At 41.6% G+C, this 25,246-nt stretch overlaps 2 protein-coding genes across 5 annotated transcripts; both read left to right on the forward strand.

Moving 5' to 3' along the window:
* The first annotated feature begins 1,048 nt into the window (after window positions 1-1,048).
* Nt5c1b (5'-nucleotidase, cytosolic IB) lies at window positions 1,049-19,237 on the forward strand. 4 transcript variants are annotated; one of them, XM_059248242.1, is made up of 10 exons: window positions 1,049-1,187; window positions 2,747-2,836; window positions 3,162-3,335; window positions 4,006-4,143; window positions 5,378-5,923; window positions 6,106-6,273; window positions 8,131-8,260; window positions 10,940-11,062; window positions 11,631-11,815; window positions 18,865-19,237. In XM_059248242.1, exons 1-10 carry the CDS (start codon window positions 1,155-1,157, stop codon window positions 19,192-19,194), a joined length of 1,917 nt encoding a protein of 638 aa, XP_059104225.1. In that variant the 5' UTR covers window positions 1,049-1,154; the 3' UTR covers window positions 19,195-19,237. The 4 variants fall into 4 exon arrangements, with proteins under 4 accessions (XP_059104225.1, XP_059104226.1, XP_059104227.1 ...); XM_059248243.1 differs by having other exon boundaries at window positions 5,381-5,923; XM_059248244.1 differs by lacking the exon at window positions 3,162-3,335.
* A 741-nt stretch (window positions 19,238-19,978) lies between these two features.
* Window positions 19,979-24,939, forward strand: Rdh14 (retinol dehydrogenase 14). Its single transcript, XM_059248246.1, has 2 exons — window positions 19,979-20,415; window positions 23,895-24,939. The coding sequence occupies exons 1-2, from the start codon at window positions 20,026-20,028 to the stop codon at window positions 24,510-24,512; spliced, it is 1,008 nt and encodes a 335-aa protein (XP_059104229.1). The 5' UTR covers window positions 19,979-20,025; the 3' UTR covers window positions 24,513-24,939.
* The last annotated feature ends 307 nt before the right edge of the window (window positions 24,940-25,246 follow it).

Genomic DNA, 25,246 nt, shown 5'->3' on the forward strand with positions numbered 1-25,246 from the left:
ACTTCTCACTCAATTCACCTTGCCAGCCTCAACAATAACTGATTAATATTTATTCAGTTATCCTCTCCGTTTTGTAATTAAGAAAATTAAGATCATGAAACGTAACCGATCCGTTGGAGATCCCAGAAAGATATGATGGTAGAGAGTGGTGGTGTTAAAAAAAAAAAAAATCAGATCTGAAGCCTGAATGTTTTACTCACTAAAAGATTATGTGGAAAACATCTGCTATTCAAACTTGACAATCAGTAGCTTCTATGAAGATCAGAAATCTGTCTCTGTCTTTGATGGTTTCAACAGTTCATGTTGGCAGGACACATGAATCTTACCTACATTTGTGTGAAGATTAAAATCAGAACAGAAAAACATAGAATATTGTTCGGCTCTGTAAACCAGAGTCTAAGGACTGCCTTTCATATAGTGCTCTCTGTTTACACAATAGGGAAAAATATTTATTTCAAAGGCTAAGGATTGGGCTAACATAAGAAAAGATAGACACAGATAGTATAGGTGACATCCTACTCTGTCTAGCCATTGAAAGGATCTTTGACAGTAACTTCAAGAGTCTTTGCTATTATAAAAGCAATGTCACACACTAAAGCAATACCCAGAACCACACTTCATAACTAGAATAAATTCTCAGCTGTCAAGAAGTCTCCAGTTCTGCAGAAAAAAAAATTTTTTTGAACCCACAAATGCACTTGTTATTCATTGCAACAGTACCAGAAGATGAAAGATCTGAGTAAAATTAATAGGATGAGTGTCAGAATAAGACTTTTAAGGACTTATAAATAATTAAGTTGTAAAATTGATATTGCTGTGTAATGGACATTTGAGCAGTTTACACATCAACTCCTGGAGTTTCAAGGGAATGGCTATAAGTAGATATGTTGAAATGGGAAAGAAGGCCATTGCTCTACACACACACACACACACACACACACACACACACACACACACACACACGCACAGACACACACACGCACACAAGCATAATTACATATTTGTGGCATCAGTTAGTTACCACGGAATCACACATGATGTCATAAATTTGACATTCTAAATTCAGAGCTAGACTGAACCAGAAAAGTAACAGGAAATGGGGCTGGGGAGATGAAAACCTTCGTAACAACAAAAGAATTCCAACAGTTGAAGAAATGAGTCAAACATCTTTGAAACAGAAAAAGAAAGTGAGTGAGTGAAGTGCCCTAGAATCTTACTAGGAAGTCGAGGACATGTAAACATTAGTCCATCTTTTCTCTCTGGGAATGCTCTGAAAAAACAAATAAGTCTAGATCACGGTGACGTGTAGAGGGGAGTGGAGTGGTAGTGTGTGGGTCACCCTAGTAAGTCAGCATTTGCTGAGCATATGCTCATAGTTAATATGAAGAAGTTAAGTTCAATGACTCTGTAGGACAGAGACATAAACAGTACAGTTCAGTGCTCAGCAAAATTTGTATTAAAGACACAGAGGAATGTTCAATTCTGGACCCAGACTGGGATGAGCTAAGCTCTGAAGAGAAAGATGGTTTCCACAGAAATGACAATGAGAAAAGCTACTTAGCCTAAGTGGAATGTAACAGGAAGGTGGGGAGCATGGAAGCCGTAGGTAACGGGGGTCCATCCTGAGGCTTCTGGTCCTCCTGAGTAAATATAGAGTAGACCCAGGAATGAGCTAAACTAATTAGGCTTACATCTAATTACAGAGACAAATTTGGAAATGGGAAGGCTTTAGAAGCCAAGAACGGTGACCTGAGAGCCAGCACAGAAATGAGGAAGAGTTGGATTTAAATATCTTTGGGAGCTAGAAGTGACAGAATATTATTGAGACTAGAAGAGGGGCATGGGAGTTAGCGGAGAGAATTCAGTCAGTTCAATAATTATGCAGCTAAGCCATTCCTTATAGTCACATTCTCATTCAACTAACATGGGGAAGGCACTCCTAGGCAGACACAGGGAGTAAATGGATGAATACAGAAGTCTCTGGGAGGACTTGGGTCTAACTTATGTGTGGAGCTCCAGAAACAGACATTTAATACCAATATTAGTTACAGTATGCATCTGAATTAGCGTGAAACAATACAAATAGTGTCCTGATAAGTATTTCCCAATTAAAAATGAAAACGTCAGTATTTCTTTATGTTTCCAAGGAAGAAATGGTCATCCTCTCTGTGCTCAATTTTTCCCTATGGGTTTGTTTAGAGGAAATCCCCTTTTTCAGCTAGACACTGAGAAACTTTGACATTAAGAACAGATGTTCTGCCAATAAATCCATACAAGATTAAAGTCCTTGTTTGTAAAAATCAAATTAATATTGGTTAGGGTCAGTTAAATGAGTTTCTGTTTCTATATGGAAAATGAAAAGTTCCATAATTAGCAGTCTTAAGAAAATCAGAGGGGAAGAAACAGCTATTATGCAAAGCAACTTAAAACTTAAATCCAAGAGCTGTTGACCCCTGGAAGACTCTCATTACATTTCTCATGTTATCATTCTTAATGACAAACACTGCTCATATTCTGAGTCTATGGAATGACTGAGTCATATAACAACATGCTCATGTAATTTTTATTTATAAAATGTGTTCCTTTCTTATACTTGTCAGAACGGGCAAGAAACTGTGTCTAAAGTTCAACATATATTTTTGATGTTGGCAAAGAGACGAAGTTTAGGCTTTATGTACCCTTTTTATTTCCGAACCCGGGGTTTGGAAACCAACATTAACGAACATTCTTTGTTTCCCCTATTAAGAATGAGCCTGGGATGAGGTACTCAAAAGAGAGTCTAGATGCAGAGAAAAGAAAAGATCCTGACAAAAACGGAGCTCGGCTGAGCACTCAGGTGAGCTACTCCCCATAGCACAGCTGAAAGAGCAGAGAACCCACTAGAGGAAAGCAGGTGAGGAGCTCGGGAAGACCCGCGAGCCATTTCAGATCCATACCGCGGGGGAGCTAAGGTCCAGTGAAGAGGTTAGAGACACACTCAGGAGAAGCTGGCCCTTACCCTCCCTCCAGTCCACAGCCCCCCCTTGTTCAGGCAGAACGAGAAGTGTAGATATACCCCAGTCTCCTCCACTAGGCCAACAGGAGGAGACTGGTCCACGCAGCTCAGGGAGGGAAGGGAAGTCTGGCCATCGCATTGACCCATTTTCTGCACAATCTTTCAGATGAGGCGTGCAGGCTATCCGAATCACTCGCTGAGATGTTGCCCCATGCGGTGTCACCACTCCTGTAGACGCTGCCTTTGTGCAGCTGAGGGAACTAGCCCCTGTCGCACAATACGTATTTATATTCACATGTGCCTGTTGTGGGAACAGGGCCGGCAGATCACCATGATCAGGGTGAGCAGAGATCTCATGACTCATTTGGGAGGGGAGCCCGAGGCATCCTTGGGCAGGGGAAGGATACGGGACAGAAGCTAGCCCACTTGCCTCTCCCAGGTGTCACCATGAAACAAAGGCTGGCAGGTTGTATGGACTTGTGTGTGGCGGTCACAGAGCCCTGCTGCAGCTGTGGCTTGGTTGCCGTGTGCCCTTACTTTACAGTATGGTAAAAATCACAAAGATGTAATGTATTTACATATTAGTAGCTTGACCTTTAGTATTACTAGTATTAGTACTACTTTACTAATTAGCAGTTTGAGCTCTAAGGGAGGATGGAGGTGGGGGAGAAAATATGATCAACTGTTACTTGCCATGGGAGAAGAGTCCCAGGTGGCAAACTCTCAGCTACCACAGGGGTTTCTCACTATTGGATGCTCATGCTCTTCTAGGGGAATCTCCACTTTGTTACTTCAGGCTGAGGTTAGGACCGAGTCCAAAGTAAGAACAGTATACAACAAGGACCTAGAAGGACCTAGAGTGAATCAAGGGTCATAGAAATGGGGGATGGGAGTTTGCATCTTTCCATTTGTTGCTGCTGATTTTAGCCTGCCGAGCTTATTCTGTGGGCACATGCCTATAAAGAGTGGGTGGTTAAGAAATAAATATTTGGGTCTCTTCTCTTACACAGGGATCCCAAGAATTACCTGTGCCTAATACAGACTCTCGAGGGTACATTGTGCGAAATCAGTGGTCCCGAACATCACGGAGCCCATCAACCGGGGCTCCGTCAGTGGATGAGCCCAGAAGCAGGAATACAGTTGTCAAGGTAGAGCTAGGGATGAAAGAGAGGAGTGGACGATAAATAATGACGTATCTATTGGGACTTACTTTTCAAAGTACTCAGGCCCTGCTCTGGATAAGTTACTTGTTTATGGTTAATTTAGCTCTTCCAGAAACACTCAGGTAAACACAAATTTACCACCGGGAAAACTAGAGCACAGGGTCATCTGCCCTGGTTTTCACACTGCAGAGCAGTAGAGAGCAGTATTAAACACAGCCTTTATCTCTAGCTGTATGGTCTCTGTCCTTCAGCCACACAACAAATACCAACTTAGTACACACGACACTCAAGAAAGGAAAGGGACGAAAAAAATTAAAGCAACAAAAGGGAAAAATAAAATGTCATTGTGTGCTATATAGGCCCTTAACTAGGCCTACCACAATAAGCAAAACTACAAGATTCTTTTCAGGTGCATAGAAAATAATAGATCCCCTGGCCTGATACATGCATACATACATATACATACACACAAACACACACACACACACACACACACACACACACACACACACATATATATACATATATATATATACATATATTTACACCTATATTCTGTTGAATTTGGTTCAATAATCTCACCAAGAATATCCTTCCCCACATGTGAAACAAACATAAATTGAGGTAATATATGAATGTTGATAACAACTTTTTGCAAAGTTGTGTCAGTAAAGGTATTCTTTCTCTAGAATTGCCCCTTCTTACATAGTTCTGCTGTTACCAGATAGCATACCAAAACCGAAGGCACGTGACTCCCCAGCCTTCCCAGCAATCACATGCTAGTCGCAGGGCGAACAGAGCCAGAGAGGATCAGGAGAAGTAGAAGATTCTAGCCCCAGTGTCTTACTCAGTTTGTTCATAAAGCTGGCTGGAGTCACTGAGTGAGACAGGGTCTGTGATTTATGCTACGTAAGGATAAGAGGGCTTCAGCCTATTTACACAAAACCAAATAGCAGGTATTACAAGGAGCGCCCGTGGTGTACATTCGTGAGGTGCAGGTAGGGAAATTGGAGGATGAGAGCAGAGCAGTCTGTCTATTTAAACAGTAAGATCCAATGTCTGCTTGGCTGCTTTATGGATGCTTGGTGGCCTAGTTAAAGGAGCTAGAATGCACTAGGATTCTTTCAAGGTTTAGGAATAGGCTAGAGCTAGGAGATGCAATGTTGGAGATCGGGATGTGAATCCTCATGGGCCTGGGCTTCAACCCCCTTTTCTTCAGCAGGCCCCCAACAGCTCCGCGACCTCTCGAACTTCCTCTGCCTCCCCCAGCCATCATGAAACCTCGCCTCCACCTCCATCTTCAGAGAAGCCCTCCCTACAGCAGACACCACAGACCAGACCTAACACCCAGCTTGACTCCCAACCTCCCACACCCCCGGAACATGAGCCCAGCTCCAAGCGGACTTCGAAGATGTATGGGGGCAGTGAGCCCTGGAGTCTTAGGGACACCAGAGAGCCCAGAGACTTGCAGTTGCGGGACTACGCACACAGTTGTGACTCCAGAGAGCTGATACCCAAGACTCCTCGAGAGTATCCACGCCCTTCTCCTACTGAGTGGAAGCCCTATGTCCAGCGTCGCCTGCAGTATGGCACCTCTGTGGACATGGACCAGGAATGTCTGTCTGAAATCCAGCAGCAGCAGCAGCAGCAGCAGCAGCAGCAGCTTCGGCGACAGCAGATAGAGGAAGATGAGATAGATGAGGCCTACTGGGCATCTGTGAGCATGCTATACGAGAAGATCCCCAGCTGTGCGCGACCCAGGCCGGTGAGAGCACCAAGGCCTCCGGCAGCCCTGGGCCCCCTTTTTCCATTCCTTCAACTCCCTCCCACTTAAGGCCTAGGGAAGTCCTTCCGACCACGGTCCTCTTTCCCTTCCCAGCTGCATTTCCCTTCCCCACTCCCTTCTGTGTGTGCATTGACTCTCTTTCCCTTGACCTTTCTCCACAGCCCAAACCCAAGCACGCCATCACAATTGCTGTCTCTTCCCGGGCACTCTTCAATATGGTGGACGACAGGAAAATCTACGAAGAAGAGGGTCTAGAAAAGTACATGGAGTATCAGCTCACCAACGAGAATGTCATCCTGACTCCAGGGCCAGCATTTCGGTTTGTCAAGGTACTGTGTGAACTGCCTTGCATTCCCATCAGGGACTCTGGATTGGCAAGAGAAGGACCCACAGAGACCTTTTGGGAGTTTGTCCAGTCTTCCCGACAATCTCTGGACCGCCTATATAATTCTTGCCCCATTCCAGGTGACCAAGTCTCAAAGACGTCTGGAATTGTTGAGAAAAGGTGTTTGTTGTTGTTGTTGTTGTTGTTTGTTTGTTTGTTTTTTGTGTTTCAGCCTGCATCCATGGTTTCAGATCTTGACTTTTCTTCCTAGTTGTCTGACCTTTAACAAAAGCCTGTTTCCTCCATACATGTAGAAGTAGGAAGTAATATGGAGTAAACAATGGTCCTAAGTAGTGGAAATAAAATGTCTCATTAAAATGATAGAATTCGCCGGGTGGTGGTGGCGCATGCCTTTAATCCCAGCACTCGGGAGGCAGAGACAGGCAGATCTCTGTGAGTTCAAGGCCAACCTGGTCTACAGAGTGAATTCTAGGAAAGGCGCAAAGCTACACAGAGAAACCCTGTCTTGAAAAACCAAAAAAAAAAAAAAAAAAAAGAAAAGAAAAAAGAAAAGACAGAATTCACTTTAGCTGGTCTGACCCCAAATATATCAAGAAAATCAAGATGCTCCTGACACTTCAGGTCGTGAATGTGTACTAAAACATGTAGCACTTAGAACTAATCTCCTTTGTAAGCTATAGGATTATTGCACAATCAATCACATAACCATGGGAAAGCCAATGACACCTCTATGGTTTGGGGTAAACGGTGCTTGCACGACATGTAGAAGCATGGGGAGAAACCAAAGGCCTATAAAAAACATATGTTTTAAAAATCAAAAATCTGGATTAAGGGGCTGTAGCTAGAGTTTTCCTGCCTGGCCCACAGTCAGGACAAATCTCTATCACCTGCCAGCCCCACAGCCTCAGACCCGACCAAGTAAACTCAGAGACTTACATTGGCCACAAACTGCATGGCCACGGCAGGCTTCTTGCTAACTGTTCTTACAGCTCAAATTAATCCATTTCCATCAGTCTACACCCTGCCACATGGCTCGTGGCTTACCGGCATCTTCACATGCTGTCTCTCATCGTGGCGGCTGGCAGTGTCTCTCTGACTCAGCCTTCCACTTCCCAGCTTTATTCTCCTCCTTGTCCCGCCTACACTTCCTACCTAGCCAATGGCCAATCAGTGTTTTATTTATTGACTAATTAGCAACACATTTGCCATATAGGACATCCCACAGCAAGGGGCTGTTCTTGAAGAGGACCTGATTTTGGTTCCCAATCTCCATATAGGGAAAGTTACAACCACCTGTAACTATAGCTCCAAGAAATCTCTCTCTCTCTCTCTCTCTCTCTCTCTCTCTCTCTCTCTCTCTCTCTCTCTCTCTCTCTCTCACACACACACACACACACACACACACACACTGAGATTATCAATCTGCCTCCGTCTGTTTCCTGCACATGAGTAACATGTAAATTCCCAAACCATTCCAAAATTTCTCACAATAAAATCAAAATTTACAAACTTACACAAATAGACAAACCAGAAGGCAAGTCATAAAAGGGATACCCTGATATTTTTCTCTACCTACCCATGAGATAATTATAGTAAACAGAATGCTGTAATAACATCTCATGGGCATTACTCATCTGTGCCCTGGGCATTAACTGAAGCCTATGTGTAAAAGTTATAAAATGCAGGAATGGTAACATAACCATGTCTTAAAGGAGCACTGATTTCTCAGCCAGGACTCCGTGAAACTTGATTCTGACCCTGCCGAGGTGTTTTTTTCCGCCTGCTGCCTAAGACCCACCTTGCCTGCCCTTTTTAATACACCTATGTTTGTAACCTGCAGGCGCTGCAGCATGTCAACGCTAGACTCCGTGATCTGTACCCTGAAGAACAAGACTTATTTGATATAGTACTGATGACTAATAACCATGCCCAAGTGGGAGTACGGCTTATAAACAGCGTCAATCACTATGGTAAGTAAAATAAATACCATGTGGAAGACCAGCTCAGAGCTCTGCAAAAAAGAGGCCATGCTATTTTGCTAACTGGGGCTTAAACCACGGCAGTGTCTTTGATACCGACAACCCCTTCTGCGTGGGGAATGTTTATTTGCCTATGTCAGAACAAAAAAGGCCATGCTCATTTTTAACTTCAGCACAGAGTTGGGCTCAAAGCTCTGGACTTAACTTGTCAAGTGTGAATTTCAAAGTCTTAATCCCAGGTCCTCAATATATTTCTCTGCTTTATGTTTTTCACTTCTGAACTTGACTTCAAGGAGCCGTCAGCCCAGAGACTTTTTCTACAGGATCAAACTTCTTCCTCACCACAGATCCATGTTAAGGGTTTAAGGGTTTAAAGGTTTTCACCTCGCCTTCCAACTCTTAAAATTGGATGCTTCTGGCTGCCCTCTCTCTCCCACATTCAAATCCATATTCTTACCAGCAAAATTGTCTTTATTACTTTACATGGAAAAATTTCATTGGTGCTAGTCTTCCAAACATTCCGATTGATGTGTCACTTTCTTGTAAAGTTTCCCATGATTGTTCTATTATGAAATTACCTAACATTCTCTTTGGGACACCATTGTCTAGGTGTTATATTGTTCTAGGAATGGATCTAGTTGTGGGTATGTCACCTAAAAACCAGGTTTAACTTGTGCACATAGAGATCCTAGGTTTAAATCAGACATTAACCAAGGTGTATTACAAGCTATTGATGTTTATTTTGTTATTTCATATGATCCCAATTATAAAATTGGCATCTGAAAAGTATTTTAATAATGCAACCTTCATAATGTTGTGAATTTAAAAGAAAAAGTGTGTGTGTCAAAGGCTCTGAGGGGCATATAATATTCATTCAGTGAATGAAGAATATTTCTATGTTTTTTGTTTGCTTTCACATACGTCCTTGCTATATAGCCCAGGCTACCTCTAGATCATCTTAACCTCAGTTTCCCAGTACTGGGATTATAGGTGCGTACCATCCTACCCAGTCTTACTGATGAAGTAAGTGATACCGGTCTTTCTGTCCTTCAGCATGTTAAAAACGCCAAGGTTTCCAGTTTCTTATATATGAATTCTGTTGATAAACCAGTCAGTACACCTTTCCATCTTGCCATTTCCATAGCATTACAGTCTTTATCTTGGAAGAGTTAGTTCCCTCTTTAGGGTACAGAGGACAACCCGTGTCTATCTCTACTGTGGTCTTTGTTACAATTTACATGCCTGGCTGCACAGTAAACTGGGATTCCTTTGAGAAAAAAAAAAGGCCAATGTTTTCATTCATTTTTTAAGTCCTAATACCAACACATACTTTCCAGAACATTGTGTTGATGTTACTTAAGGGTTTATAAGATCTACTTTTGAGTCATGTATGCCCAACATTGGATCAAAGGAAAATTTGGTAATATTTTGTTAACACCAAAGCAGATGCTTCTACCCACATTGCTGACCTATGTCTTTGGTCCTTCAAATAGCTGACTAGACCCCAGGTTTTGCTTTTATTTAGATAGCATAGTTACCCAGTTTATCATAAATTTAAAGCCAACTTTGAATAAAGCCCATAGAATTTTATACTATGCATGGTAGTCTCACACTGATGAATACATTTTCTTTCAAATATAATCCTAAATTCAGACTTTTCTACATAAATGTTTACTAAAATTGTGTATTATTTTCTTAAAATAATATCTTCAATAAAGGAATCTCTTTCTAGACAACTTATGCCAATCTATCCTTTCATTCACTGCAAATGTGGGTGTTGGCTTTACAAATATCTTTTGAACAGTCAATTTTTTCTTATAATCGTTGGAAGGTATTTAAAAGTATATGAATTGGACGTTGAGGCAATAGGCTTAGAATGCCAACTTTTCAGAAGACTACAGCAAGAGGCTAGAGGATTGCCTTGAGTTCAAGACCTACCTGAGCTACACAGCAACACAGCAAGTTGAAAACCAATACGGGCAACTTAGCTGTATCTGACTTAATAATTTTGAGAAATTAAATGGATGTGGTAGTTCATTGGTACAGTGTTTGCCTCACATCTGTGATGCTCTGGGTATAAGCCCCATTTCTGAAAAAGAGGAAAGAAAATCCAGAGACTATTAATGTCAAGTCTGGTAATAGCTGTAATCAAATATTCTAGTCAAGAAGGAGTGAAATTTTCCGATTACCTTTAGAAAATAGTTTAAGTCCTAGAGTGACTTATTACTAGTATTTTATTAAAGAAATATAGAGGAAGCAAGGAAGAGGCTGTAGTTTAAGGAAAGAGAGATATCCTAGTGCACATATGAGTTAAACATGTGGACTGAAGTCTGTCCTATGTCTGTGAACCAGTGGACTGGATTTTAATTCCGTATCCTTTTCTATAAGGAGAATAATATCTGCCATGCAGTTTTGAGTAAATTGACATGGTCTGTGTGAGTATGTTCCATAGACTATAGTGTACCAAACATAGTGTATGAATTATCTGAGAGCTGTGAAAATCATTTTTAATTTTTCAGTAATTTATAAGAAGATAACATTCAGTTAGACTTGCAAATGAACTCAAATAGATTTACTAATACAAGCTTTTATTTCTACAGTAAATGTCATTTGGATCAGTGTTGTATCTTTAGTCTGAACTATAACACTGCCTTTCTCACTTGACATTAGGTCTGCTAATCGACCGATTCTGTCTGACTGGCGGGAAAAGCCCCATTGGCTATTTAAAGGCATATCTTACCAACTTGTATCTTTCTGCGGATTCTGAAAAAGTACAAGAAGCAATAAAAGAAGGTAATGGGCCGGGCGGTGGTGGCGCACGCCTTTAATCCCAGCACTCGGGAGGCAGAGCCAGGTGGATCTCTGTGAGTTCAAGGCCAGCCTGGGCTACCAAGTGAGTTCCAGGAGAGGCGCAAAGCTACACAGAGAAACCCTGTCTCGAAAAACCAAAAAAAAAAAAAAAAAAGAAGGTAATGGCCTGGGTTTATTCTTCTAGCTCATAAGGTTTACACTGATGATCAGGTGCCTTGGGTTTCACACAGTTTTAGGCGGCTTATCGTCTTACTGAGTCTTTTGCTGGTGTTTTTACACATGTGGCACCCCTTATATCTGTATATAAGGGGTTTGACCTTCCTGGAAGGGAACATTTTCAGCGATTATTCCACAACTCATGTTTACCTTCCATTCTGAATAAACAGAATCAGTACATAGATATCTGTTTTGAGATTTGTAGTTGTGGACAGGAGCAGAATTATGTGGCAATAGCTACAGAAGAAATATCACTGTGGGGGAGAAGTTTTTACTGGAAGAAACTAAAAGCCTTAGGCTTCAGAAGAGTACTAATCTCTCCATGTGATGTCAGGCATTGCCTCTGCAACCATGTTTGCTGGAGCCAAAGACATGGCTTATTGTGACACGCAGCTCCGTGTGGCCTTTGATGGGGATGCTGTTCTCTTCTCCGATGAGTCTGAACATATTGCCAAGGACCATGGGCTGGACAAATTTTTCCAACACGAAACACTATTTGAGAATAAACCTCTTGCTCAGGTAAGTTTACTAAGCTCCATTTTCCTCTGCTCATCTTCTAACGTGTGAATATAGATATTGTTCTTTGTGATGTAATTTTAATTAATTTTAGGTGGTCCCCTCCAGTCTCTCTGCACTTTGCTCCCTTTTGTTTGTGAATTCCTTACTCTGGAACATGTACTGCTGCCAGCACTGGTTTTCACATTGGACATGCTTTTATTTATCCTTTCGGAAGCACTTCTGCAGTGTGTTACTGATGAGTTAACCCTCAAGTCCTTGTAAACACATAGCACAGCTTACCAAGAAGTCATTCCAAAATCTTCAGCCCTCAAAACAGTAAGGTTATTTCCAACATACTGCTCAGTAAACCTTTTCTGGGGCTGTCAGTCTGTGACCCCAAATTCAAGAAAGATGCTGTTCAATTGAGAAGAGCTTCAAGACTAAAAGCTTGGATCCAAATAAATAATTACCCTCCAACACCTCTTACAAGCCCAAAACAAGTGTTTGGGGGTTTTAGTTTTGGTTTGGATTTTTTTTTAATCTATTTCATGAAGTATTAAAGGTGAAGATCTGAAATGGACATCTGAACAGAAGGAAATTGGAAGCATGAAAATGGTATCCAAATGGAATCTGAACTGATGGATGATCTTTTTACATTGAATCTGCTCAATTTAATGTTCAGTAACAGCCATGAGCATGGACTGCCTGGCCTCAATACCTGTCCTTCAAAGGATTTTCAACCTTACAGTCTTATGTAATGTGTCTACAGGACCTTTGCAGGTATCCTTTGTCAAGTTGAGGAGCTACTTACTCACTATGCACTTTTGAGGGTTTGTAGAATGAATGTTGGATTTTGATTAATGCCCTTGTACCATTCACTGAGAAAAATCAAGTGACTTGGGAAGTCATTGACATGTAAAGTAACTGAAGAATTTTAACTTGTTGAGGCAGTTCTTCACTGGGGGTACACTTGAGATGGCCACATATTGTGTCCTTTTTATATAATCCTGGATCCAGGCTATAGAACTGAGAAATTCTCTGCCTTCATATTTACGAAGCAAGTAGTCTATAGTTCACTTATATCTCACTTGAGAAATAATGATTTCATAAAATGCATGAAAAACTAAGCAAATGTCTGGTAAGCCTTTCTAGACAAGCTAGCTAGGTCTGAACAACATTTTTAAAGGCTTTTTAATATGTATTGTGTGTGTGTGTGTGTGTGTGTGTGTGTGTGTGTGTGTGTGTGAACATACAGAACCAAGAGATGGATGTCAGTAGTCTCCCCCTATCACTCTTCTTCTTGTGTTTTGAATTCACGATGAGAGCTGGACAGCAAGCTCTGGGCATCCACGTGTCTCTGCCTCCCTAGGACTGTGATAACAATCCTCCACTGCTGCACCTGGCTTTTTATGTGGGTGCCAGAGTTCCAAACTTGGGTCCTCCTGCTGGCAAGCACTTTACTACCAGCCCCACTCTAGTACCTGCACATGGTTTTAGATGATTAATTCTTTTTGTTTGTTTGTTGTATTCACAAGAAGAAGACAGTATGGAAGCATCCTAATATAACTGGGGGCTTACTGATTGATTGAGACAGGATCTAGCTATGTAACCAAGGCTTTCCTTGGGCTCACTGCCCTCCTGTCTCAGTTCCTCAGGTGCTGGGATTACAGGTGTGTTCTACCACACCTGGCAGTTTTAATCAGTGTTGTATAATGTATTTTAAATCCCACATATTGAGGATCATTGTATATATTCTTGATCATATTCACCAACTCCTCTTTCTCATGCAATGCCATCCTGAGTCTGATATTCATATATTCCTGACTTTTAGAATAATACTGTATTATTGTATACCTTTCAGTACTTTTGTCTTCAATCAGTCCAAATCTAGATAGATAGATAGATAGATAGATAGATAGATAGATAGATAGATAGATAGATAGACAGACAGATAGATACATCTGTTGGAGTTATTTTTTAGAAAACTAAAAATTATTTTTTAAATTGTTTTAATTTCTTTGTGACATCCACTCTGTGGGGTGGGTTGTTTACAATTAGGTTACCTAACTGCTAAATATTTGAAGAGGTTTTTCCACATATCTGTTACTATGTACAAGCTTTACTTACTATACTGTAGCCAGAAAACGTATTTTGGGTTGTACTTTGTTATGTTTTCTGTTTGTCACCTGAGTGTGTCCTGTGTGCTTGAAATCATTTAAGTATAATGGGATCAATCATACCTGTTGTGGTAAAATCTAATGTCTTCCTACTTTCCTCTATATAGTCTTTTAATCTTTGTCTCCAGTTTAGTCATTGTGTTTCAGATTCATCTTTATTTATATTACTTAGAACTAAATGAAAGTTTTCCCCTGTGTTTATGATAAATCTTGTAACACACAACTTCAAGTAACCTTGATATATGGTCACACAATCCTATTTACCTTGTCTGTAATATATGAACCTTGCCACAGATCACTCCCAAACTCCTTCAAACTTATTCTGTGTTGTGTTGGCATATCTTTCCTTTATGTTCTATACTATTAACTCACAATAACTTGATGTTCTTTTTGCCTTTGGCAATGACTACAAGTGAGTAAGAAAAAAAGGAGAAAAAAAAAGAAAAGAAAAAATGTGAGTAAGAATCTTGTATAATATTTGAGGGACTAGCCTTAATATTATATATCCCAGGGGCTCAGGAGAGAAAACTACAAATGGCGAGGACTATTTTGGGGAAATAGAATCTCAGCACACTGAGCTCTATAGTCCACTTGCTTTAATTCCTCTGGAATAACATCCCGTTTACACAGCTTCAGTTCTGTTCTTGTGTCTAGCTCCTGTCTTGCCTGATTTCTCTCTATATTTATCTACTGCTCCCTCTAAGTTCTATCTTAATTCTTTTGTCTTAATTCTGCCTCATCTAGGTCCTTTTCATGTTGTTCTTACCCAGCTAGTACTTCCCCCATCTGACTCTTCCTCATCTTCCATCTTGTCCACATGTTCTCTCTGGTCAAAATCCTCCTTATCCCTCTCCATTCCCCATCTCTAAATTCTCCACACCTCTCTTCTTCTCCTTCTCCTTATACCTCTAAGTTCTCTCTGGAATCCAGTTATAAACCCAAACAATAGCAATTCTCTGGCCAAGCAAGGTCACCAAGCTTGAATTCTACGGGGTCATAAGAATTTTCCTCAGGCAGTGACCACCAGGCTTTCTTTTACAATCCAAAATGGGAGTGGTAAAAGAGGAGGTCAACTGAGTGCTAATGACCGGTTAGTATATGAAAAAGGGGGTCTATGTGCTCAGTCTACATGCTGAGAAGTAGTTAGGTAAGAAGTTAGGGGTCTATAAAGTTAGTAAGGCTTTACGAAAGGAGGGTCTGAACTAAATTGTGTAAAGCTACTACTTAAGGTCCACCTGACCTAGGCAGTGTCTCCTTATGGGATTTACCTTAAATCAGGGGACTTACATGTGGTGTGGTGTGAACTGTTATTTCTGCTAGTCCTTGAAAGTGACTGATTCCAGTGTTGAAAGGGGAGAAATGGATGGGCTGGGAGGAAGGAAGCCTTTCCTGAGGCTGTTCTCCAAATACCTGGAATGTATACATCCAAGAGAGTGATCAGTCCACACTGTTAGAACTTCTTAGGGAAAAGTCAATTGGGAAAACTATGAAGGCACACATGATTTTCATAACAGAAGACAGCTGATATATAACAAGCTAAATAACACCGAAAGCTCCTTGGAATTAGGCTTCCTCTGAAGTAATTCCCTGATCCCTTCAGGTAGTGGCTTTGCCATAACCAGCTGAGTTCTATATTTTCCTGCAGCTCATAGCATAAGAATGAGACAAAAATGGTCTTTTATGTTTATGTTCCTTTTTAAAATTACAGGTTCTCTTTTAGCATGTCAGTAGGACATACATGCTGGCAATAAATACTGTTTGCTTTTCCGGGAAATTCTGTTTCTTCCTCACTTTATAATTACACTATAGCCAAGCATGGCAGCATGCACCCTTAACCCCATAAATGGGGAGGCAGAGATCTCTGTGAGTTCTGAGGGCAGCCTGGTCTACATAGTGAGTCCCAAGATGGGCAAGCTACAGAGAGAGACCATGTCTTAACAAAATAAAATGAAAATGTATTTTATTTTTCACTGGTTATAGAACCATGTGTTTCCTTTATTTTTCTTTAGCAACTTCAGGATGCCCATCCATGGTTTTCTGACACACTTCCACTGCACAGGTTCTGACCTCAAATGTTTTGAGTCTTTTATCTACTGTGATCCTCTGTATATACTATGTCTATTTTCACTAACTCATCAAGGTTTTCTGTTTCTTGTTGTTGGAGCAGTTGTATTGCTCTTCCCCCTCCTACCCCCTTGTATGTGGGTGAATGTGTGTGTGCGCGCGCGCGTGCACGCGTATGAGCTTATATGTGTGTGTATGTATGGGCGTGCATGTATGTGTGTGTATGTATGTGTGGCATATGCCTCTGTCTCTCTCTCTTTCTCTGTCTGTTTGTCTGGGCATGCATTTGTGCATCTCTTCCTCTCCCACTCGCCCCCCTGTATGTGGGTGTATGTGTGTGTGTGTGTGTGTGTATGTATGTGTGTGTGTGTATGTATGTACACGCATGCATTTCTACCTCTCTTCCTCTCCCTCCCAACCCTCTGTGTGTGTTTGTGTGTTCCACAGCATTCCAATGTGTTGCTCTTTTTTTAATCTCTATATTTAAGTCTATTTTAACTTATCCTCAATTTCAACCCTCTTTTCTTAGCCATAGAGAGTCTGCTGGTCATCAACTGAAGGAATGCTTCATTTCTATACAGTAATTTTTAATTCTAGCATTGTATTCAATTCCTCTTTACCAAAGTTACTATTACACTCATGTTTGTTTTCTACCATTAAAGTAGACATTTGACTTTTGAAGGGATTAATAATAGCTTTTTCAATTATTCTATTATATGTTTAATATTTGTGTTATCATGAGGTCTAAGTTCTTTAAATTCCCCTTGAACATAGATTTCCCTGTTTTATTATATTCCCACACATACATATATATATACACATATATATATACATATATATATATATATATATATATATAATGGTCAATTCCACTAGCTACACATTGAGGCTTTGCTAAATGCTGTATCAATCTGCTAAGTGGCACTCCTCCTCTTCCACTAACTATTGTGATAGACTGGATCAAGGTAATCAAGAGCTGAACCGGTTTTAGTTCTTGTTATTGCTGTGGCTTTCTTCAGACTGTCAGGGACTTCAAATTCTTCTCATTGGTGCTAAGGCTGTAGAATGGTTTGCCCATGGTCTTTCTCAGCTCTAAACTTCAGGCCTTCTCTGAAAGTCTGTGCAGAAAAATCTCCACACTCACCTGTCCGTGGTTCTTTCCCTCTCTGCTGGCTTTGGGCCCCTGTAATTCGAAGATGGTGCTACTTTTCCCGAATCCCAGTGACAGAAGATGGCTAGTATTCTGGGTTCAGATGTCTTCTTATGTCAGCTCTAAGAGCAGACAGCTTTTCATTCATCCAGTGAGAGTGGATCTTTACATATGCCTGAAGAGTGCCTGCCTAAAGCCCTTCTATCAGCTTAAGCCCTCTTCCCTGCAGGTCCAAAGGGCTCGGTAAGATTCACTCTTTTCCCAAATGCAGGGCTTCCCTCCCTCTTGTTCCAACTGTTATGTCTTTTTCTGTCTTCCTCCCTGCCTGCGGTGTTTCTCATGAACACAGAGTGAAGTCCACAGAGATAAACCCAAGAGAGCACTGCTCGGTCAGCAGAGCACAGGGCTGTCCTTTATTGTTGTTTTAAATGTTCTGAAGTGTTCACACTTACTTGTACAGTGTATGGTATTTCCCTCTTCTTTTCTCTGGAGTTGTGTGAGTTCTTGCACACCATCTTTCCCGGGAAGATGCCCTTTTCTCCTTGACTCCAGCATAGTTGGCTAGCCTCTGGTTTAGCTGCATGACATGCAGAAGAACAGTTATGGTTGTTCCAAATATCCAGGTATTTATTATTAGGAAAGGAGACATAGTTTATATAACTTTCCAAATCTTAGACAGATTCCAAAGGTAACCAGCATATAACCGGCAAGATGGCTCATCTGGTAAAGATGCCTGTTTGCAAGTCTGAAGACCTGAATTCAATGCCTTAGACCCACATGAAGGAAAAAAAGCAAATCTGGCAAGTTGTCTTCTGACCTCCATAAGTGAACTATATATACGTACATGCATACATGCACACACACACACTATACACACACACACACACACACACACACACACACACACACACACACACATTTGTAAAATGAGCCAGTGAGGTGTCTTAGAGTATAAGGGTGCTTGCCACCAAGCCCAATGACCCAAGTTCCATCTTATGCAGAGAAAATATAAATCACAGAATCTATATCCAGGTAAAACCTCACTCAGGAAAAGAGAGGACAGTAAGCAGAATGGTTGATAATATACTAAATTCTCAAAGATTATTTCCACAAACATAAAATATGTTTACTCATGGATTTAAACGTATAACAATGGTAGAGACTAGAGTAACGTAGAAAAAGAAGCAAACATTATGTCTTAATGTAGAAACTATAAAGACATAAAGATATATACCTTTAAGACAGGGCTGGACTCAAGCCAAACAAATACCTAGCTAAACAAAGTGACAGTAGTTTCAAAGGTAAAAAACACAGCTAACAAAAATGGGGGGGGTGTGTGGTTTTGGTGATCAGCTGAAGTACATCTCACCCAGGTAGCATGGATAGTTATGAATATTGTCCCGACTTATTTATAGAACATTTTTTTCACACATAAAATAGCTTCATTTGGATGATAAATGATGTGGTTATCCGAGACTTATTCCAGGCATGCAAAGGGATGGTTGTGTATCAGAAAAAACCTTCACATAAATGCAGAGAGTTTGGCACCATGCTGTCAGCTCAGAATCATGGTATGACAGCACTGTGTGCTTTGTAAGGTCATATAAGACCCTGTTTTGTCAGTAATCACTTCTTTTTGCTCACCCATTCCCAGCTGAGACGTATGTTCTTTTTTCCAGGGTCCTCTTAAAAGCTTTCTGGAAGATTTAGGGAAACTGCAGAAGAAATTCTATGCCAAAGACGAACGGTTACTTTGTCCCATCAGGACCTACTTGGTTACAGCCCGGAGCGCAGCGAGTTCAGGCGCCCGTGTGCTGAAGACCCTTCGCCGCTGGGGTCTAGAGATAGATGAAGCTCTTTTCCTAGCTGGAGCCCCCAAAGGTCCTATCTTGGTGAAGATTCGGCCCCACATCTTCTTTGATGACCAGATGTTCCACATCGAATCAGCACAGAAATTCGGCACCATCACAGCCCATGTACCTTATGGCATAGCTCAAAAACGCAACTAGGGATGGGGAGGAGAAATAAACGGTGACAGTCTGGTATTACAAATGGCATGTGTTTTGGATGTCTAGAGTAATTGAGTATTTCCAAAGACTGGACCACAGAACTTAGCCTCTTTGGTGTTTTTTTTTTTTTTTTCTTCCTTCCTTTCTTTCCTTTTCTTTTCTTTCCTTTCTTTCTTCCTTCCTTTATTCCTTTCTTTCTTCCTTCCATCTTTTCTTCCTTCCTCTCGAAATTTCTTTCTTTCTTTTTTGATGTTGTAAAACATTTTGAACTGTCAAGCTGCTACGGTCAAGCTACTTTTCTGTAAGCGAAGGACGTTGAATCTCATCGCACCTATATGTGTAAGTCATAATGGTGGCTCTTTAAGATAAGTTTAGAACTTGCATATTTAAGTTATCTCACAAGAAGCTTAGTTAATTTCCAAAAAAACATTGCTCATTTTTTTTAACGTTAGCAGGCCGAATGAATTATCACCTGGAACAGGCAAGGTAGAAGAAACACTATTGGAAATAGGGCTGCGTGCGTCCTTTGTTAGTTCCGTGCGGCGAGCCTTTTAACAAAATCAAAATAAGAAATGTCCCTTTGTCTGCAGGCGTATACCAATTTTAACACGGTCCACTTCTTTATATATAAATCCACCCGTGGTTTCCACAGGGGAGTTTCTGTGATGAACTCTACTTCAGGTGGCCGTCAGGAAGGAAACTACAAATCCCAGCAAGCCCCGCGCGCACTAGCCCCGGACAGCAGGCGGCGCCCCAGAGTCCTTCGCGCGCAGTGGCCCCTGGGTCTCCGGAACCTGTGCCCTAGGCCCCGTGCACCCTGCCCGGAAGGCTATGGCAGTGGCTACTGTGGCCGCAGCGCTGCTGGCCGCACTGGGTGGGGCGCTGTGGCTGGCGGCGCGGCGGTTCTCGGGGCCCAGAGGCCAGCGGCTGCAGGGAGGCGGGGACCGGAGCCTCATGCACGGGAAGACAGTGCTGATCACCGGGGCAAACAGCGGCCTGGGCCGGGCCACAGCCGCCGAGCTGCTGCGCCTGGGGGCGCGGGTCATCATGGGGTGTCGGGACCGCGCGAGAGCCGAGGAGGCGGCGGGTCAGCTCCGCCAGGAGCTCGGCCAGGCTGCGGGTCCAGAGCCCGACGCCACCACCGAAGGCCAGCTGGTCGTCAAGGAGCTGGACCTTGCCTCTCTACGTTCAGTGCGAGCCTTCTGCCAAGAACTGCTGCAGGTGTGGGTCTGATGGAGCCCAGCCACCCGCGGGGGAGGGGCCCGTGAGGCCTGGTGTGACCTTGAGCGTGGTTAGGACTCAGACACCTGACTGCCTGCCGGGGACCCTGCTGGGAGGAGGGGCAGGTCCCAGAAGGAATTCCTGGGAGGTCCCCCAGAAGAAGTGAATAACTAAGCCAGTGCCTGGACATTTCATTTTGTTAGGCGAGGACAAGTCCAAGAATCATCACCACCTGATCTTTGAATTGTTTTCCCTGGGTCAGAAGTGAAATGTGTGTCAGATCTTAACTTGCTGTCACAAGGCCTGAGAGCACTGCTGGAGAAAAGCTAGCCAAGAACTTTGATTAGGCCCGTCGTTAAACTTTCTTTTCTGTTTTTCTTTCTTATTTCCATTTCCTGGTTTTGTTTTTTGTTTTGTCCTGCTGAAGTAGGAGGGAGTGTCACTTGCTGATTGACACTTTTGCATCATCCCCAACTTGATTCTACCCCATGTCTAAAGAGAATGGAATTTGGAATTCTATTAATAGCCCAAAGAGGGACAAGAATAAAAATCATATGCCTGACTTTATGGAAGGTTCGATGTATGCCAGGAGATGTGCCAAGCATCTTTTTCAGTGGTGGAAAAAGTTCATTGGCTGTTGTCAGATCCTGGCTGTAGCTCTTGTAAAGCAAGCATTAATATCTCCATATTAGGGAACTGAAGCATAGGAAGGTTCAGTAACATGTCTGTCTTCAAGGCTTTGCTTTAATCTCCTGTATTCCTGGTGCTTGATGGCTGAGGGGTGGGTGGTGCATGCTCCACTGAAGTAGAAAGACTGTGGCCGAGGTGACTTGCCAGAGGTAGATCTAAAGCCAGCTAGGTACAGGAACACTGCTTGTCTCAGTTGGAATCTCTTAAATCTAAAGCTGAAGTTCTAATTGACTTCCCCACTCCCCACCCCCGTGATGTACTTCGATCTGCAAGTTCATTTGTTAGCAGTTAGATCTAAGCCTGAGTGTCCTAACAGTTCCATAACTGTCCAGTGATAGACATCATTAAAAAAGAAGTATCTTATTTAACTCTTAGGTAGCCATAATTATTAGTGGAAGTGTGCCTGTTGGTCCCTGTGGTAACTTCCAATCTCCAAGTCATATTGGACACAGCCACTCTCATTCTTGTTCCTCTTTGTTGTTGTTGTTTGGTTTTTTTGAGACAAGGTTTCTCTGTGTAGCTTTGTGCCTTTCCTGGAACTCACTCTGTAGCCCAGGCTGGCCTCAAACTCACAGAGATCCACCTGCATCTGCCTCCCGAATGCTGAGATTAAAAGGTGTGCGCCACCATCGCCTGGCTCTCATTCTTGTTCTACAGAGATTCCTTTTAGCTTTTGCACTTGCTTTTAAGACCCTAGCTCATAGCTAATAACTGCTCAAAGCATGGCTGTACAAAGGAACCATGAGAACAAAGCCCATATTGAACCACTTGGAGGTAGTTTTTGAGATAATGAGTGGATAGTCTCGCTGTTTCCCTCAAAACTTCAGCTCTTGCACAGCAAGCTCTTGTGTTCTGGGGCATCGTGTTGCATATTAGGAGCTGGTGCAGATCAAAGAAACTGTTGTTACTAGCATGTCATTTGCATGTAGCTGATCAAGTAGCAATAGTAGTCTTTGAGAGGTTTTGGAAGCCTAGAGAGCAAGTCATCCTGTCTCACTGACGTGTGAATAGGGTGGAACCTGCTCCTTCCTGATACCATCGCTGCTTTAGTCAGAGCACAAAGAAGTAACTAAATTGTGTTATCCTAAGTACTTACAACCTTGCTTGGCTCTGAAATTCAGTGATTATAATTAGAAGGGAAAAGAAATAGAAGTTTTGACATTCTACTGTTTGGTATTCTTGGAATTTATGCCGTTTATCTCCTTAGAATTAAAAAAAAAAAAAAGAAAATGATAAAGTCTTAACACAAACCCCCGCAAAGAATGATAGTTCAGAAATGATTGATTCTGGAAACCTTTCCAGAAGATTAGTGAAGATGACACTCCTTCCTTCCCCGTATCTGTGAACTCACATCCTCCTTTTGAAGTTGGCTGGTGGAAAACATGCAAGTTTTTCCGCCAGCCAACAGGAGAAACAGTTAACCCGACAGGTAGCCTTTGATAACAGTTGTGAAATGTAACACATTTTTCTTTCACTTGCACTTGGCAAAAAAATAAAAGAGAGAGAGAGAGTTGAAATTCGACCTGAAATTAATTTAATCATGGGTCATCGCTGTGTCTTTACACCTGGAACATATTGTGTATTTCTTTTCCTCTGTCATCAGAAGAGACAGAGGAGCTAGGAAAGAGCCAATGAAAACCAACTTAAATGATGTCAGGAATGAAAAGGCTCCCTATGAGAACAGTACAGTTTAGGACTTTAATTGGGGAAGATGTGGAGGTATATGATGCTTGCAAGATATTTCAAACAGAGAAGAATGAGCCAAGTTCTGAAATCACCGTGAAGGTTAATGGTGCCTGTTGATGCTTGCTCTTTTTTCTCCTGTACAATTGAGAGACTCCTGTAACAGTCACTGTGTTGTTACTAATATTTTTATGTTTCCCACTCAGTGATTTTACTAACTTTTCTTTCTTGGTTTATTAACAATATTCACTCTAGTCAAAAGTTTACATCTCTGACTTTTCTTTGTCCTAATTCTGGGGAAGTGCCCTCAAGCTATTCTGTCCCAGTGGTGACATTTTACACGTAATAGGACTGCAGAGTAAAGCATCTTAATTTACCATTGATGGTGTTACCGGTAAGGTGGGAGCCACAATACCAGCCCTTTGCTGGATATGGTCTGCTTTGCTCACCTTAACTCAAGCTCTGTTTTAAACAGCCCAGTTAGAAGACCAGGCTAGGTTACTAATTGTGAGAATGGGCTTTGGAGTCAAAAGATTTCATCTTCAGACTGATTCTGACTTGCCTCTTAGGAGCTTGGTGACATTGACCAAGTCACCTGGGTCTGCCCTGAACTTAGAACATTAGGAGTAAATAAGGTTATTTGAGAAAGGGATCAAGCAGGCCCCTCCTAATCATGCATCATTGCTTTAAAAGTATTTTTTTTTTCATGTTTCACAAGCCTTTTTTAAGTTTACCACAGGGACACATTATAAATTTAATATGATAATGCCAAAATTGGTATTTTTCTAGTTCAACTGAAATTAAGGGAAGACATAGGATCCTAGGAGTCTCCCATCCCCAAATTTGCCATATTTCTGTTCTAAGAAAGATCTTGATAATTATATAATCAACATCTGAGTGAATTGTAAGAGTATACATATTCATAATCCTTAAGTTGTAAAAAACCTTAAATTGACACTGCTTCAAATAATTACTGGATACATGGGCTAAAACTTGAGATTATTTTTAGTCACAAATTCTTTTCATTGTTAGTAAAACATACATGAATGAAAAGAGCTATGGAAAATGTGTATTCATAATTCTGCATTCTCTCCCTGGTTTTAAAGGAGGAGCCCAGGCTAGATGTCCTGATCAATAACGCAGGGATCTTCCAGTGCCCATATATGAAGACGGAGGATGGGTTTGAGATGCAGTTTGGAGTGAACCATCTGGGCCACTTCCTACTCACCAATCTTCTGCTTGGACTCCTCAAAAGTTCAGCTCCCAGCAGGATTGTGGTTGTTTCTTCCAAACTTTATAAATACGGAGACATCAACTTTGAAGACTTGAACAGTGAACAGAGCTATAATAAAAGCTTCTGCTATAGTCGAAGCAAACTGGCCAACATTCTTTTCACCAGAGAACTAGCCCGCCGCTTAGAAGGAACAAATGTGACTGTCAACGTTCTGCATCCTGGTATTGTGCGGACAAACCTCGGGAGGCACATACACATTCCACTGCTGGCCAGACCACTTTTCAATTTGGTATCCTGGGCTTTTTTCAAAACTCCACTAGAAGGTGCCCAGACCTCCATCTACTTAGCTTCTTCACCTGAGGTAGAAGGTGTGTCCGGAAGGTACTTTGGAGATTGTAAGGAGGAAGAACTATTGCCCAAAGCTATGGATGAGTCAGTAGCGAGGAAACTGTGGGACATCAGTGAAGTGATGGTTGGCATTTTAAAATAAGACTAAAGATAAAAGGGCTATTTCTAAGACTATCCATTACATCCTTGGTCAGGAAGAGCATGTTGTGAGCGTGTGCTACTTGGAAACAGTTTGGGTTTTACAGTAATACTGCTGAGATGTACTCATGGATATTTGAAGGGCATTGGAGTTATGTGGACTAATACAAAGTTCAAGCAAAGATGTTGTAAATAACTAGAATGAGCAACACATTTCTGTTTCGTTATCAAAAATTATAATTGGGCAATCATAAATTACAAATACTAAAGATACTGGCAATTTAAAAGATATCTTAAGAGAGTTTTAAAAAACTTTTGAGTTTCATAGCAAAAATGTTAAGAATTTTTACTACAATGCTTGTTTTGTGGAAAAACTATGCCTAGTGTGTGCACATAAATTATCACGTGGAATAAATGTATGATGCAGGTTCTTCAGTGTGCATTTCTTTAGAAGTATCTGAATGCAGTCCATTAGCTTGTCCTCATTGGCCTTTCTTGGTCTACTGTACCCAGGTTCTTCCTACCTACTGCTCTGAAAATTTATTTTTATAAAACTCCAATCTGTGACTTGGTGTCCTTGATACACTTCCAAACCCGTGATGGTTTTCCAGTTAACCATACAGTTAAGTTTTCTTAGCCTCTTGTTGTTGTTGTTTTTAGGGATTTTTGTTTTGTTTTGTTTTCCTTTTCCAGCTGTAGAATTCTTTATTCAAAGAAGTCTTTTACTCAAACATCAAT

This window comes from Peromyscus eremicus, chromosome 22 (genome assembly GCF_949786415.1).
Source record: "Peromyscus eremicus chromosome 22, PerEre_H2_v1, whole genome shotgun sequence".
Classification (NCBI taxonomy): domain Eukaryota; kingdom Metazoa; phylum Chordata; class Mammalia; order Rodentia; family Cricetidae; genus Peromyscus; species Peromyscus eremicus.